Raw genomic sequence first — 16,517 nt, forward strand, 5'->3', positions numbered from 1 at the left:
AAACAATTAACACCTGTGATATTAGGGATTGACATTTCAAAATAAATTTTAAATCTTCTGGTTTAATGCAACCAAAATGACCGCATACAGAGGTTAGCCTCTATCGAGACCACTGTTCATACGGAGAACATACTTGTATAACCGACTCTGGTTTATTAATGGCCATGTGTGATCACCAATGTATATGTATTCTGAATAGTTCAGAGGCTACGTTTGTCACTTTTCACGTTTCATTGAACATAACGCAATCACGTTCTAAGGTCACTGGTGATAGATCACGTATCCGGAAGTTTGATATAATGTTATACTTCTCACGGAAACCTAATCCTAGTAACAGCTATTAAGCTAAGTAATTTAAAGGTGTTCACGCGGCTGTGGTTAGTGAAAATGAACGACGCTGATTTATACCGTTGCAGCCTAGAGGCAAGTTATAATATGAACAACGCGAGTGTTCAGTGAATGAGCACGCATTACAACAAACATATTCATAGGCGTATCCATTGTACACATAAACCAATACGCTCACACTATATTTCAATATCACTAAAATTTCCCCAAAAAAGTCGTTGACATAGTGAGAAATTTAGATAAGATGAGAGAATAAATACAAAATAGGCAAAACAAACCGAGGACGCCTATACTGTCATCTTACCATATGACTAATCAATACTAATTATTGTATTAATTAAATATTAACGTATCAGAAGACGTATGGCTTTCGACAGAATCATCCTAAATCGCTACTGAGTGCCTACATTGCACAGCGGTTCTAACGGCTACTTTCTTCTATAAAAACATTATTTCTTCCTGCAGTTTTGTGCCTGTCTACACGAAATCTAAGTGTTAAGTCACTGTTCCGTGGAAATATATCCTCTTTGAAAGACAACAATTTCTGTAAAAAATGCCGAAAAGCTCAGCGGTCATTATTTGAGCGCTTAATGTACTATAAGTCAAATTTTGCGCGCCAAGTCGAACCCCATTTCAAGATGGCGGCGCCCAGGTTTCGTCGCCTTCGTCTCCCTCTACGGGAATATTGAATTGCTTCCTCTCCGTGACGTGATTAGTTAATACAATTGCGTAAGGCTTTTCTAGATACATTGGAGGAACAACCGGTGGGTGAAATAAGACAGGTCTAATGTGTAGTTCATAATTTACGTCGAAATCAACTTATTGTCAACTTGCACTATCCTACCGATAGGGATTCTTTTTTCAAATGGTGGCTGTATCACACAGAACTTGCATCTGGGTCCATATCGAGGATCATTTGCCAGTGACATCGTTTGAACAAGGGGTAGTGGTCTGTGTGGTTGGAGGATTTGGGTGCACATTGACGTGCAGTTCTTATTATGAGTTTTCTGACATTAGACTCGTGTTTTCAGTGTCTTGCAGGTATTTATGGGGCTTTAATAGCGCTTTTCATTTAGTGCGGTTTTAACAAAAAAAAAGGCTGGACGCCACGTTGCAGCGACAGTGTCGCTCCCAGGCTATTTCACTAGAAATCTTGTCCGGCTGTCTATCAAAAATGCTTATCGTATCACTTTTCTCCGCCTGCACCCGAAAGACAATTTACATTCACTGCGAAAAAGCAAAGGCAATGCGGCGTTAAAAAAAATTCTTATTGTACTCTTACTAAATAAATGAACGTATTATAAATGAACAGAACATTAGTGCCAAATTACTGCTAATTACGTGACGCTTTCGTCTCGTGGCTATTTTTCAGCTATAAGTGAACGTTCGAATGTTCTTGGTATTCATCTGGATGACAGACAGTCAGCTTCTATAGAAAAACACGAGACAGTGATAGTGTATCACCGCCAGGATTTCCTTTCCACTAACTAATGGACAGTAGGGAACGGCGCATTTCGTTTATTTTCCGTATGCCTGTATGTTCTATGCGCTCCGACAGTATCGATTCCAGTATTTGTATATGTTGGCCATCCGACACCCCCATGGCATCTCTCTTCTTTCACTTACTCTTTCCCGTTCGACCCGAAAATTTGCAAAGTGCCAACAAAATGGGCTGACGGAGCGGATGGACCACAGTTGTAACTCTGTGACTTAGTACCGAGAGTAAGACTGGCCGAAGTTCTTCTATTGTGTGGCGACTACAGGCCCAAGGTTCTCCAAGTGTCGTGCCAACGAAAATCGACTAAATCTTTATCGTTGCGAATTATTGTCAGTCTATACTCTGCACAAGGCTAAGTCGATATTCGGTGAAACTATTTTGTCGGTGTTCTTTGTCTTTCTTTTATTACTAGCATAGTTTTTTTACATATGCACCATGTTTCTTATTTACAACGTCAGAAGACAGCAGCGTGACACAAAATATTCCCGTTTTTGTTGAATAGATATCACATATCTGACAGCGAGCTTGTATATGCGTGTACTACTATTCAAATTAAAGGAGCTTTCTGTGTGGCTTGTCCGTGACAGCGGTTTTTATGCAAAGGTGAAATTTGTTATGAGCAGAAAGATCTACAAACATGCTTTTTGTTAAGTCGAACTGGCAAATTTAATGCAGAATTTGTTTGTCCAACTAATAAAATACTACACCTTGTACAATAAAGGTTCCGGTATTGATGCATGCATCGACAATACATCTATTGTAATCTACATATATTATTTGCATAATCTACAAATTTATTTTGGCAACCAGGCATAGTGCACCGATTCTACGTTCACTGAGACCATGCGTCGTGCCCTAAACCGCATTGTGAATATAGCTGGACGTCAATTATTCCCCAGGCGAGAATCGGAGGAACCTTTGCAAGTCGTAGCGACCTCAAGCAAAGGGAATCTGTTTGGGTATGTGTTAACAGTTTCAATTTTATCCTTTACATACTGTCGAGCTCGCAGAATTAGTCAATTAGTTCGCTAATTTTGTTTATTACAATGAAGTTCTGACTATCGCATAAGCTACGGTACCGAGACTAAATGGCAACCAGAACTATCATTGTTTCATAAAATCGATAACGAAGTGTATCTGTATTTGATATAAGCCTTAACTATGTTAAAGCGTGCTAGGTACCGTCCGTGTTTTGCTCTGTAAAAATAATATAATATAGCTGTAGATTTTCCTACCCATATCCAGTTGCTTCGAGTTTTACGTCCGGTATCAGTGGTAGGCAGACTCCATCAGATGGCTGGCTCCCAGCATGAAACGAAGTCCCTGGTTCGAACCTAGACCATAACGTGTCGGTAAGATTAGCAGGCAAATAGATTATTACGAGGACAGCCTAAATGAATTCGGATGGTCCCCAGAAAAACAATTGTTCTATGTTTCATTCTTACAGGAACCAATACAAATCGTGCTCGGACTTAATTTCATAGCAAAGTACTGTAGCACATAGACAGACTATATATAGTAAATACCGCAAGCATTTTTTTAATTAAACCTCAGTAAAAAAAATGCAGGTTCAGGTGAAAGTCTTTCGATGAACCTTTTGAATTCAGGAATTTTTCATAAACACAGACATGGCCAAATTAGTACCAAACTAGCTTACTAGAGTTGAGTACATGTCGTATTATTTATTCTTCCCTTGCTGTTATTTCATGTTAATTAAGCCATCATTAACGATGGCGTGCCTGTTCTCAGCGAACTCGCCTTGAATGAGAATCGAACGAAAAATTGAAAGAGTAGTGATTCAGACCGGTTGCGCACTCGTTAAGCAGCTGAGGCCTGAAGGACTGTCTGTTTTAACCGTATATTCTGAAACAATTGTTAGTGTATATTTTATGAAAAATGTACAATGAATGTTTATACATAGATTTTGTTTTTGCATTCTCCTGGTTTTACTGTGATAACGCAGATCACCTTTTCATCGCACAGCTGGTCGATCCCTAGCCGTTGCAATGTCGACAGCCGTGTCAGCTCCTCCGAGTCCGTTGCGTCCTAACCATGCAGATCTCGACTATTCGCCAGTTGGTAACGAACCCCAGTCGGACATATTTGCTGGCCTTGATCCCACTCAAATCGCATTGATGAATGAGAAGTGTATCCTGGTTGACGAAAATGACCGTGTTACGGGAGCCGCCAGCAAAAAGGATTGTCATCTCATGTCCAATATTCAAAAAGGTACAGTTATTACTATCGTGGTCCACGTCTGTTCCTACGTATATCGCTGTAGTTAAGCATCTTTACGAGAAATTGGAATGGAAATATCAAAATAACGATCTGTGCATCCACATCCGACGGTGTTTTCGCTTGCAGGCCTTCTTCATCGAGCATTCTCTGTCTTCCTTTTTAATTCTTCTGGAGATCTCCTTATCCAGCAAAGGTAATCATCGTACAATACACTAAAATAATTAAATATTTGTATTTTTCGTTACTCAATATTCAGAGATTTACTACATCACTGACAGGATGTATAGAGCGTTTGAATCGAAACCGTGAGGCTTTAAATTCGATTTTGTGCTGAGATCTAGTGATTTTTTCAAGTTATTTGAATTGTTAGTATCAGTACCAAGCAGTTACGTTGATACGGCATAAGTGTAAAACTACCTACCAGTAGAGCCTTCGAAATAATCCACAACCGCGCCATAGGTATTCGACTTGCCACGTGAGTATTGATGTTGAGGGGCCGCGCGCAGAAAGATTTAATAAGGCTATCGATAAAATACGTCTTTTACTTTTTTAAAAGGTAGTGATACCGATTTCACATGCTTCGGGATTTTAAAGAACCAATACATTTCTGCTAATTGCAGCTTGTCAGAGAGTATCATCTTTAGATGGTGACATTGCAGTTTCCTTCGTTAATTTTTGGTAAAGGCATTTGGGATATTTCTGTAGTTTATAGTTGTAGTGGCGTTTATTTGATACAGGTCCGATGAGAAAATCACATTTCCTGGGTGCTTTACCAACTCGTGTTGTTCTCATCCACTTGCCACTCCGTCGGAGCTCACCACAAACCCCATTGAAGGGGTAAAGAACGCGGCTCAACGTCGAATGTTTATTGAGCTAGGAATCCCGCCAGAAGAGGTGCAGTTATTTCTCCGTACTATTTAATGATAGTGATTATATGAAAATGACCTAAATAATGTCTCTGTTATATGCAGCATCTTTTAAACGGTGAAGAGATTCAGGCTAAATCAAAATGTCCTTATTGGGAATTGCCGAATTCGGTAAATTGATACGGTTACAGCTTATATTTTGGTTTTACGTACTAAACGATGTCATATGTTGATGTAATCGATGAAAACTACAGAGTCTGTGCAGAGGGAAATATTTTGATATCGTTATAGCTCACATATAGATCGATGTCTTTGTAGCTTCCGCTTGATGACTTTCACTACGTAACGCGCATGAAGTATAAGGCGGAATCGGATAGACAGTGGGGAGAGCACGAAATCGACTACATTTTATTTATGCAGAAGGACATAACAACAATCCAACCAAATCCCAACGAAATAAAATCTACACTATACCTCTCGAGAAAAGACGTCGACATCTTTGTGGGTAAGTCATCTATCTGATGATGCTGTTAATGTAAAACATCTAAAATAAGCATCATTAGATAGTTTTCGGTCCGAACCGGCTAAGCCGTTAAAAATATATTTTTTTTTTAATTATCCCAGGATGTACAGATATACGTACTTCAAGCGACGTGAGCCTGAAAGTAGACCGAGGTCAGTATCTCAGTTAATTACCGAATCCCAACTTGCTGTACTTTCAGACAACTTAGAAAAAAACGGAAACAAGCTTACTCCCTGGTTTCGTCTCATCTTGGCGACTTCGCTAAAGAAGTGGTGGGACAATCTCGACCGGATTCATGAGTTTGACTCGCACGACGTTATAACTAGGCTAAATTAGGAGCCATCGGTCGTTCTATAATCGTCATCTTCTAACAAAAATGATGACAAGACAAACGTGCTTAGCATTTCGCATTTCCCTAGCAAGCTTCGGCACTTTTTGCCATATTGGAGCGAGGTCATAGACATTTTCTTAACGAAGCCCGTGCAGCGTTATAGATACATAATTTTCTCGTCACTACTAGGCTTTCGTATTATAATTGTGATTGCCTTATATTGTTAGTAAGATGTCAATACATTGTTTACTCTAAACAATAACGAAGTTACTAGCACACATAAATATTTAACTTGCGATTTTCGAAGATGTACTTCTATGCGTAACGACCTCAATTGATGCTGCAGCTGCGGTGAAACGATAAAATTAAACTTTTAATAGTGTGGGGCCATTAGGAACATTTCGAATTGCAATTCTTTTTCTGTGTCCCCTTGCAACATAAGTGGCAGAACATTGTGATGCAACAAATTGAAGATTATACTTTACACGGTTACTGGGAAGCCAACATATGACTTCCATTTGTAGCAACGTTTTCGCTAGGGTGCAGCATATCCAAACGTCGATTAAAATACTTCATCTGGTTAAAATGCAAAAAAGCATGGGTTTCAACATGGGTTTTTTGCCTTTCAACATACTTGAAACCTCGTTCAGAATAGTTCTGTTATTGGTCAGGCTATCACCGAAATGTCTCAAAAAAGGCCGGTGGCTCGCACGTTTTGCTTATGGAGATAGAATTTGCCCTAAAATGACTTACGCATCACACCTATTGTAGATCCAACACGCGTCCAGATAGGGACATAAACCCGTTTTAGCTTTTGGCTAATGTAGTGCGGTAATGTAAATCGGTGTATTTGTTTGTTATACCATATCTATTCTAAAACTGTGAAATAGGTGTCAATTTTTGTTTTATAGGTGCTATCGTATAAAAAAATAAGTGGGCTATTTTTAACTTAGCAAAAATAGTTTCCCAAGTCCAGCAGATGTTCTCCAATGCTATCTCAATATGTACGTGTCAGTTTTATCCTCCTCCTGATAAGCGCGTGTGTGTCTGGCACGAGATCACTAATACATACGATAATACGTAGTAAGACTCAGTGACTTTCCTCTCTGTATAAATTGCTTGCTATAGGGCTGCGTACGGTCACTGGACACCTAAACAGCTTACTCCCGGACCTCAGGCGGGTCAGTGCTGACCAGTTCAGCGAGGTTCCCCTCTATCTTACTAGTCAATACAGATACACACGTGCAAGGTCCCCAAAGATTTTTCTAAGCTGATTGAATGATTAATTTGGAGTATCGAAACATCTCAGGACAGCGTAGAAACGCACTTTCAACATCTTGCATGTCGTGTATGTCAAAACTGTCTCACTCACTGTGACTCTCAATACTGTTCAGACTGTATGTAGTTAATGAGAAAGCAGTACAAACAACTAATCAGGTGAGATGAGTAACTCAAGAAACCATTTTTGACTTAGCTAATTACCCCTTTGACTAGTATCGTGGTAACGAGAGGCAAAAGGGAATGAGCGAATATCATCCAATTTATACTGCTGATATCAAACGAAGTCGGAAGTTGGATTCGCTCATTCGGTACTATGATTAGTAATTGTTATTTTGTCTTGATCAGGGATTTTTGAGAATGTGTGTGTATGCTCCAACGTGAATAGATCAAGAATTATTGTTGTGTAATGATTAACAACTAAAGGTCTAGGTAACAATAATTGTTGGAGATATTATAATATTAGTATGATTCATATCCAAGATACGCGCAAACAGGTCGATAAATACGGGCGCGTTTTTGCCTATTGCAGTTACGCAACAAGACACTGAGATCTTTCAACGCTTTGTAATACGAAGGGTGTGCAGTATGTGTACGGCTTGAAATCTGAAGTACATATTCTCGCGGAAAGTGCAGAAAGCAGTTTCAAGCTACATACATGATTTTATATTAGAGATGCGAACACCGTTGTTGAGCCCATTTCGGTAAAGTCTTCCTTTGAAAAAAATTTTTCGTGCGAAGACAAAATCTTCGAATGCGCAAAACAATATCAGCTTAAACCCTACAATGAAGACATACTAGGTAGACTCAAAATAATACACCGGTCCATGAAACGGTAACATTTGAGCTCGAGCTTCGACTAATATTAACAAGAAGTCTTAACTTACTGTCACCGGTGAGGATTAACAGAAAACTGTAGTTCGTTAAGGTATGAAGTGAGCGACTGTTGAGCGTCTCAGCTAATTCCCTCGCCCTAATTTAACAAGATGTTAGCATCCATCCCAGTCCAACACGTTGTTACTATAATGTTGATACAAGGCAATATTACTAAACAAAATGAATATATAGTTTTTACCATTATTATTCTTATCAGTTTTTAGTTAAATGTGTTCAAGCTAAGTTGTCAGCCTTGTGGGAAGAGCCTAGTAATGCACAAACAGTTTCGTCCTAATTTAATCGAAATGAAACCGACCGTTTTTCATTGTTGTTACTAAATAACAGATGTCTAAATTAGGCAGAAATTTAAGCACGTAATGTGAAGCTGTTTAGATTGCATCGTTTCTACTTAATTATAAATATCCGTCTCGTAGTATACATACGTTTTGTGGACAAAGAAAATATAAGGGGTATGTCGTGTAACTTTTAAGATTAGATGCAAGGTACAGAGGTAGACATTTGCATTAGTAGTACGTCTACCAGGGTTAAGAACAACATATAGATAGATCAACGAATATAACGAATGCTAATTTACCCACCTCGGCTGCTGACTGCATTGTAAGTATACTCTATGTATTCTGTGTGTGTATTTATTTTGTGAGACAAACTTGAATTGAAACAATTCTGTACAACTGTCTGCAAAACATGTGCCATGCCAAGTAGCAAAGGACATGTTGCTCCTCAAGGATGATCATCATCTAGCAATATCGTTCCAACTTATTTTCGTAGCTTCGTATGTCCCACTCAAAAAGTTAACTCTTTATAAAAAGCGTGAACATTCTCAAAATGTTCACTCTTTTTATACACCTAGGTACAATGTTATTATAAAAAATAACATTGTACTTAGGTGTATAATCTAACTGGCGTTTTTGTTACGTTCCTACATTTATGTTACTGCTCAATGTTAGTGATTACATGTTCAGATAAATGTTGACTTTTTAGTAACAGTAGTCTATAAATATTTTTTGTTTGTTTTGAATAAAGCAAACATTAAAATGTTAAGGTTTAAATCGCGTTTCTTTTTATTCTTCTTAGTTGCTTCTAAGTGAATATTTAGCAAATCTTGTAACTACCATGAATAGCGTACCATTTGAATATACTAACGTATACCGCGGCCACTGTCAAATTCATTTTCTGGTTTTATTCACCTGGACATGACCGACTCGTCTTCAAACGTTTTCTTATTCTCAAGATAAAATGCTGCGCATCACAGCAGTGCGCCGACATGGATTGCTAGAAAAGGCCGAATATGAAAATCACGTCCTTCATTTGGATTTTCCTACCACTAATGAGTATCATGATTTGTTACGGTGTATAATGGTTTTATCCAAATTGACAGGACGATGCAAAGTGGTTGTGCAATCAAATAATACGTGTTCGCCGTAGGACAACTGCAAACAAATGTACCATTAAATGAGGTGCCACATCTAATCAGAAAAGCAAGTGGCTAAAAAAAGCGTGGACAACGATCCAGACAGTATTTGCTGGTAGCATTAGCCTTGCAGGATTATAGGTTTAAGAACGGGCCGCCCGAAACTTTTAGGCTGATTCGACTCACTGCAGAAAGAATTAGGATTATAAATTCATATCTTAAAAACGACTGCCAGCGAACATGAAACGTACTTCAATAGATGTACTATAGCTACTCGTTTTTGCAACAAATTTATCATATCTCTAATCTTAAGGTATAGTAATCGCTAAATTAATCATATGAACAAAGTTCCTTATCTTTCTCATAATTAACTTGCATTTCATATACAGGAGTCCGTCTTAAAGAAAAAGCCGTGGTAAGCACGTTCTCACCGGTTTAGCACATCGATATTACAACTGAACTTAGGAAACAAAATTTCTTAGGATCCTTTTGATCATAAACTGTTCCTGCTTTATTGGCTTCGATAGCTCAGTTAGTTACCACTTCGTTGGAACACCTGTTTGTTAAGGATACCTGCAGAGTGAAAGATTAGCGCTAGGGCTGACTCATTGGCAGTGTCGAAGAACTCAGGTTTCAATGCATTTGTTGTCTTTCGGTTGAAGAAAAACGAACTCTCCATTTGGCTGCATCGACAAGCTTCTTCGTTCGTAGGTCTTTTTTAAAAACCTTGTCCTTTTTTAAAAATATTATCAGTGCCGGGATATTTCGCACACAGATATTTATACGCCGAAATTCGCGCATTCAACAGGAACTAGATTAATTCAATCGGTAATATATAATCTCTAGTCACAAGTATAGACAGACACCGGAATACCATGTTATTTCGCTTTATTCATATTTCAACATTTAACAAATCGGCGGCCACTCTCTACGAGGTGTCATCGAGGTAATCGCAGCTTCTCACTTTTTTTGTTCCATTATCCCTTTAGTGGAGCACGAACTTATTCGTTATCGACGGTTGCATACGTTTCATCGTCGATAGTCGTGTATACATGACCTTCGTTAGCCAAGAACTCAACGGCGTCACGCACTTCACGAGACTTAAGGCCGTGAGCAGCCAAGTTCGTAGCAACCTATCGCAAGCAATTAAGAGCGGATTTGGACGTAATTGTAGATATTAAATAAGTATCTAAATGATAAAGTTTGTACTTGCTTGCTTTATGTTGCTCTAGTATGGGTCTTTCCTAATCCTTTTACAGCTAGTTAACTAGTATTCACTTGAAATAAAACAAATATATTTCGTGAAGTAGTATGGTACTAAAAAGTATGATGCTTGCATCATTCTATAAAAAAATTTTTAGTTTTTGCGGGAGACGTACTTTTTCAATGTTAATTCCGAGAGGTCCGCCCTCACGAATGGCGCAATAGACCATCTCTTGGTTCCGATTCAAGCCACTCACTCCACTGGATCCAATGGAACTCAGGTCGATAGTTGATACACTGGCTGCAGTGCCTCCAGCGCCAATCCTTTGACCTCCTATTGCAACTACAACAAAAATAAAAAGAGAAATAGGATATTGATGCGTCTTTGGTAATTGTCTTTAAGAAAAACACAGTGGCCAAAATGAGAGCCGAATCTGAGAGCCGCCTACCGAATGTGTCATATAGGACTCGCCCTAAAATACAATTACACGTAATTGTCAACAAGTCGTTTTAACTGTCAAATAGGAAAAATTACAGAATACTTTTTATAATTGAGTCTACCTCTATTTAGGAGTGAAATTATTAATTAATAATTAATTAGTAATTTAGCAAATTAAAGACCCTCACTGTTCGCATGCAATTAGGTTACTCACGCTGGTTTGATGACGAACCTTTGCTGAGGATTTGTTCTGAACGTTTGTCAACTGTAAGATATGAAAGCTTAGCATGGGTACATTCGAGTGAGTGTTTAAACACTTCATTTATTGAGGACAAGGCTCGGATCTTGATTACCGTAATCATCACCTTCATGTCCTCTTCTTTGTTCACAGATTGCTTGCGCAGATGGCCGAATATCTGTGTATGAGAAAATGAAGGATTACTAGAAGTTGAATACGCAAGATTGCTCTAAGTGGGCTTCCATTAGTTTAGATAATGAAAAGCCTTGTAGCCTCTAAATTAAACGTCCGAAAAATTATGATAGATATTGACGTAATGAAAAGTTCATCCACAAAGATAGCTACGAAAAACTTAAGGAGTGCGTTCTACACTATAACTGAAATCTGATGGTTTCCTGCTTACCTTAACATACATTCCGTCAGAAATCCGTTCAAGTTCTTGATCGTTAACGTCCATTGACTGGCAAATGACGGGTGGTCCAAGGCGATCATCGATTACCAAAGTAACACGCATGGCTGTTGTGTCGTAGGACCTAACGATTCCTACCAGGCACACCTGGATTAAATTAAACGATTCAATCTGAGTGATTTTCGTTAATTAACTAAAAATAGTTAAGTACATAAGTAAAGCAAAAAAAAACCTGAAGTAAACGATTTACGAACCATTTACTGCAACAGGCACATTATAAGGGTGTTCTTTCATAGACACATGCTGCATTTATATGCACGTCGATGGAGTCCAGCCAGCGGCTTCTTGGACCTGACATCGAGATAGGATATCGGCATGCAACATGCGTGTCGTTTCCTTCCGGGTAACATTTTATAGTGCAGAATACAAAGTGTGTCAATACCTATTATGTTCGAAATTATATGCCTAGAAGGGTTTTAATAGATTTAATTAACTTTTCAGATATACTTCACTGAAAAACTAGGATTTACTTACCTTCTCTGCCTGATGATTGTGGAAGGTCCATTTCTCTCCTGACATTCGTTGGATATCGGCGCAGGTTAGCGGCGTGAGATTCTGAGGGCCACGACCCCCGCGCTCGCGCTTCTTTATTTGTTTCAATACGTAAAACAAGAGATCGTCACGTTAGGAACAGAGTTTTGTAGATCTTCTCGAAGTATTTCAGGCCACATGTTGATCATGCTCTTAGCATATCTTTTTCTGTTATTTTTATGACAGAAAAACATTCACGCATTACATTTAAATTGAGTAAGACGTTGTAAAAAAATCGAAGTTGAAGGATTGTGTTACTGCCTGCAAGAACTGAATATGCAAACATACTGAGGCTGGGCCTGTAGACTACCACAAAGATTCTGTCATACGATGGTGGTCACAGAATGCATCTATAGTGATATACTAATGACGGCTTGCACGCTCAAATAAACGAAACTATGCTCAATAGACTTTGATAACTTCTATTTTATATGTCAGGTCCGATATGATATTATTAGGTTCTATCTTGTAGGTTTTCGCTATTCAATGCTCATTGCAATACTATGCCTCTATATAAAAACATTATTACCTTAGATTATTATAATTATTATAATTAGATGAACATTGCTTATGTCCAGGTGACGTTGATCTAGCTAATCATATTGTAGTAACTTTTGTCATTGAGACTCCCAAAGACTACCGCAAAATCATGTTATAATTTCCGTCCAGTGCTTTCCAACACGACTAAACTTGAGTACGTCACATGCAGTCTAAGTCACAAGTTCCTACTAAACGGACTTTAATAAGGTATTCCCGCGTATTTAACAAAACAAAAAACAAATTCTGCCATAACAAGCGTCATTGCACACTTCTTGACTAGATAGCACAAATCAGACGAAAAACTCACTCCCTCGTTGATTGACGCGTCTACGTCGAACCCTCCGGCTTCAGCATATACGTCCATTTGTGAATCGTGTCCTCGGTTGTCAACCAAGAAAAATTTAAATATATATAACTTAGCAACCTGAATCCTGTCTCAACCTACAAACGCCGGGGCCTACCTCAGTGGTCAAATTTGTTTGAGCGCGCAATTCGACAGCTTTGCGCCAAACACTACATGCTAATAAATGACCCACAAATGAGCTTCGTTTATTATCCACATCACACGTATGCTTGTAGCGTTATAAATTTGCTATTTAATTGTATAGAATAGCCTTAAATTACTGGCGACTTAAACATTTTATGATGCTTTTTGTTGCTATATTTACATTGTATGAATATGAATGAATCGTTCACATGTAGCTGCCTGGTCAGCTAGCTCAATGGCAGCTATTGGTTACATAATTGGGTGAGAGTTTACTGCTCATAGAGGCAATGATAGCTATCTTCCGATAGCCCATCCGTCTTCCTTCTTATGAAAGAGACAGAAAACAACGCGCACCGAGACCGGATCGGGGAGTGAATTCATACGCATAGCAGTGTGACATCCTGAGAATAGTTTGAAAACAATGGAGAGAAGCTAAACACAGTGAAACTCCATACACTTAATAAATTGCCGGGTCTTCCTAGTTTCTCAGCTGTCGAAGAGGCAAGGAGAAAGAAATGAGTGTAGACAATTGTAGCCCAGCTGAAGACGATGCGGCGGCACTCCCCACTAATGCACAAACGATGCTCAGTCCGGGGGCAGCCCGCCAAGTGCCCTGCTACGAAGGAACTGATCGTGAAATATTCTATACAGTCATATACAAAAAGGTGAGACCTAACTGACATTTCTGCATGGTTCTTTGCAAATGCGTAAAGGTAGTAAGATCGCACCGGTCAGCTGATCATCGTGGTGACCAACCAAAGTAGATACTACCACTATTTAATAGGCATTCGATTTCTCATTCGTAAAGGATAATTTTGCTGTGGTGGCCTTTCGATTTTGAGTCTAACGAGCGTAAAATAAGATTTAGATAACGTGATCCGTTTAGATAAGGTTATTAATATTAGACTTGTAGAAGTACACGTACAGTGGGGCTATTACCTTGTGAGCGAGGCTTCTCCTACATGTACCCTTTATATTTCGAATTTTGTAAAGTAGGTGTAATAGTTGTATGAGAATATGCATTGAAAAAATAATTGCCTGTTAAAAACAAATTATTCATAAAGTTTTTCGTGGTTACATCAGTAGTTACGGGCCCATGGTACACAGAAACACGGAAAAAATGACAATGTAATGTAGTGTGTTGTGTGTTAGTATCCGTTGACGATTCGCCAAAAATATAGCAGGCTGTTGAAAACGATATTAGGCTACTGTGACTTAGATATATTGGATATACGTTGGATTATATATATATATTGCATATATATATATATATATAGTCCAACTTTATATATTGGATAATACGTTAAAAGACCGTAGGTATAACTGCAAGAGAGCAAGCTATAATCTACACATTCTAGCAATGCAGACGGAGCTCTGACTATTGACATTTGTTGCCGTGAAATGTTATAAATTGATTATGTATTTTTTAAAAAGCATGGAAAAATGCACGATTAATCAACCTTGCACTTCGTCTCCCGATCGACTCGTAGCGCGAACCCGCCCTTCTCCGAAATGTGCCTCTGGGACCGTGCAGTTATAAATGGAACTCGCGTTACCTTTCAAATAGTGTCGGTTCCAAGAGCGTCAACATACTCGTGTCTTCGCACGCAAGATTTGACTTCGTCCACAAGAACTTCCTCAATCGAACGCTACCCTTTAACGAGCTGGTTTGTAAAATATTCATTTCAACAGAAAAAAATATTCTATGATTACCCCTGTATTCGCCGTCACAGTATACTGTTATCATCCTAAACGTCTTTCTCTTTGTATATTCTGATTTGGTCTTATGCTAACTGACATGTTTGTTGTTCATTTATGCTGTTATCTTGTACAGTGTGTAGTTTCGCTAGAATGTATATTTATTTCTATACCAGAGCTATGATAACAATACTTATATTCACTATAACCTATATCAATAAGAAATTATGTATTCCTGTATTGCATTGCTATGCATTAATATCTAGCAGATTCAAAAAATAGGTGTTTTTTACATACAGATTAGACGATGTTCGGGAATGGGTAAACACACTGGAGATCATTTTTTATCGGAACGGGAGTTTTATCAACTTCGCTCACCTGACGATCGACAGGAGGATTTTTTCAAGAATCATAAAGGCCTGCAAGATGATTTTAAAATGCCAAATTTTATTCCTAAAGAGAAGCTCATATCGACGAACCTCAAAATAAACAGCGCTGATGTAATCACATGGACGCAATACGACGTGAGTAAGAAGTAGATAACTTGTATGATACAAAATTTATAACAATTATGCCCATTTATTGGTTTTTAGTAAGCTAATTATGATTACCAACCGTTATGATTATTAAACTTCGCTAGCCTGTCCTATTCGATGTGCTATATTTTATGGTGCATTAGGGTTACGTTAAATTAAATCCTTTTCTTTGTTAGGTTATGGACACGGTGTTGTGTCAGGTACAAGGCTCCCGTCGCGTAGTACTCTTTCCACCTCGTGATTCTTCTAAGCTCTACCTTCAAGGTGACAAATCGCTTGTGCTCGATGTTGACCAACCAGACACTGCAAAGTTCCCGCTATTTCCTATGGCACAACGTTGGGAATGCGAACTATCTCAGCCTGGCGATGTGTTGTTCATTCCGGCATTATGGTTCCACAGCTCAATCTGTAAAGATTTTGGTGTAGCGGTCTCATGTTTATGGCGCCATTTGGAACGAGACCAATACGATAAAAAGGACCCGCTGCATCATAAGGATCCGATGGCTGCTACTCGCGCAATGGACCTCCTAGCCAAAGCTCTAAAACAACTTGAGATCCTGCCAGATGACTATCGTCAATTTTACTATCGCATGATGATTAATAAAGTTAATGAGAAGTTGCCCAGGGATTTTGTTCAGTAGTACAGCAATACGATCGTCGCGAAAATGAAGACGAAACAATGTTATGGGTTTAATCTGATCGCACAATGTTCCTGACAGAAACGCTTCGCGTAGAAGGACTGCAGGATTCAATCAGTCGTGCTATATTGTCTCTTAAATTAAGCTATTTGCTCATTTATGAGCTTTTATTAAGTTTTAAGCAATGCGATAGAATCTAGCAATTGAAAAACAAGTAGCTTTTCACAAAAATTAACAAAGATACTAGTCGCTCCTTGAGAACGCTCTGTCTGCCATTTGCTACCTAAAAAACAAGCTTTTACATGATAGAGTCATTGCCGTACATTAGTAGATATACAGGCATATATA

The 16,517-nt window shown here is 38.6% G+C and overlaps 3 protein-coding genes across 10 annotated transcripts; 2 read left to right on the forward strand and 1 right to left on the reverse strand.

Moving 5' to 3' along the window:
- Positions 1-984: 984 nt before the first annotated feature.
- On the forward strand, positions 985-12,264 carry LOC111272058 (isopentenyl-diphosphate Delta-isomerase 1). Of its 4 annotated transcripts, XM_022853233.2 has the most exons (8): positions 985-1,112; positions 1,721-1,845; positions 2,657-2,805; positions 3,810-4,075; positions 4,211-4,277; positions 4,822-4,978; positions 5,269-5,455; positions 5,673-9,028. In XM_022853233.2, the coding sequence occupies exons 3-8, from the start codon at positions 2,690-2,692 to the stop codon at positions 5,807-5,809; spliced, it is 930 nt and encodes a 309-aa protein (XP_022708968.1). In that variant the 5' UTR covers positions 985-1,112; positions 1,721-1,845; positions 2,657-2,689; the 3' UTR covers positions 5,810-9,028. The 4 variants fall into 4 exon arrangements, with proteins under 4 accessions (XP_022708968.1, XP_022708971.1, XP_022708967.1 ...); XM_022853236.2 differs by lacking the exons at positions 1,721-1,845; positions 5,673-9,028 and adding an exon at positions 12,181-12,264; XM_022853232.2 differs by lacking the exon at positions 1,721-1,845.
- Positions 10,262-13,301, reverse strand: RPA2 (Replication protein A2). 4 transcript variants are annotated; one of them, XM_022853239.2, is made up of 6 exons: positions 13,118-13,301; positions 12,214-12,324; positions 11,674-11,826; positions 11,265-11,448; positions 10,770-10,927; positions 10,262-10,523 (listed from the first exon to the last, which is right to left on the reverse strand). In XM_022853239.2, the coding sequence occupies exons 1-6, from the start codon at positions 13,172-13,174 to the stop codon at positions 10,392-10,394; spliced, it is 795 nt and encodes a 264-aa protein (XP_022708974.1). In that variant the 5' UTR covers positions 13,175-13,301; the 3' UTR covers positions 10,262-10,391. The 4 variants fall into 4 exon arrangements, with proteins under 4 accessions (XP_022708974.1, XP_022708973.1, XP_022708972.1 ...); XM_022853238.2 differs by having other exon boundaries at positions 10,770-10,936; XM_022853237.2 differs by having other exon boundaries at positions 10,770-10,936; positions 11,247-11,448.
- A 147-nt stretch (positions 13,302-13,448) lies between these two features.
- On the forward strand, positions 13,449-16,275 carry LOC111272057 (tRNA wybutosine-synthesizing protein 5). Of its 2 annotated transcripts, none has more exons than XM_022853230.2 (4): positions 13,449-13,962; positions 14,788-14,964; positions 15,295-15,519; positions 15,708-16,275. In XM_022853230.2, exons 1-4 carry the CDS (start codon positions 13,813-13,815, stop codon positions 16,170-16,172), a joined length of 1,017 nt encoding a protein of 338 aa, XP_022708965.1. In that variant the 5' UTR covers positions 13,449-13,812; the 3' UTR covers positions 16,173-16,275. The 2 variants fall into 2 exon arrangements, with proteins under 2 accessions (XP_022708965.1, XP_022708966.1); XM_022853231.2 differs by lacking the exon at positions 13,449-13,962 and adding an exon at positions 14,214-14,289.
- Positions 16,276-16,517: the final 242 nt, after the last annotated feature.

Source organism: Varroa jacobsoni, unplaced genomic scaffold (assembly GCF_002532875.2).
Source record: "Varroa jacobsoni isolate VJ856 unplaced genomic scaffold, vjacob_1.0 contig01503, whole genome shotgun sequence".
NCBI classification, from domain to species: Eukaryota; Metazoa; Arthropoda; class Arachnida; order Mesostigmata; family Varroidae; genus Varroa; species Varroa jacobsoni.

Coding starts and splice junctions, on each gene's coding strand:
- LOC111272058 (XM_022853233.2), top strand. CDS start 2,690: ATGCGTCGTGCCCTAAACCGCATTGTGAATATAGCTGGACGTCAATTA. Junction 2,806..3,809: donor AGCAAAGGGAATCTGTTTGG/GTATGTGTTAAC, acceptor GTGATAACGCAG/ATCACCTTTTCATCGCACAG. Junction 4,979..5,268: donor TAGGAATCCCGCCAGAAGAG/GTGCAGTTATTT, acceptor ATGTCTTTGTAG/CTTCCGCTTGATGACTTTCA.
- RPA2 (XM_022853237.2), bottom strand. CDS start 13,174: ATGGACGTATATGCTGAAGCCGGAGGGTTCGACGTAGACGCGTCAATC. Junction 12,325..13,117: donor ACGCGTCAATCAACGAGGGA/GTGAGTTTTTCG, acceptor AAACAAATAAAG/AAGCGCGAGCGCGGGGGTCG. Junction 10,524..10,769: donor TCGGAATTAACATTGAAAAA/GTACGTCTCCCG, acceptor TGCTTGCGATAG/GTTGCTACGAACTTGGCTGC.
- LOC111272057 (XM_022853230.2), top strand. CDS start 13,813: ATGAGTGTAGACAATTGTAGCCCAGCTGAAGACGATGCGGCGGCACTC. Junction 13,963..14,787: donor ATACAGTCATATACAAAAAG/GTGAGACCTAAC, acceptor ATCGACTCGTAG/CGCGAACCCGCCCTTCTCCG. Junction 14,965..15,294: donor CGCTACCCTTTAACGAGCTG/GTTTGTAAAATA, acceptor TTTTACATACAG/ATTAGACGATGTTCGGGAAT.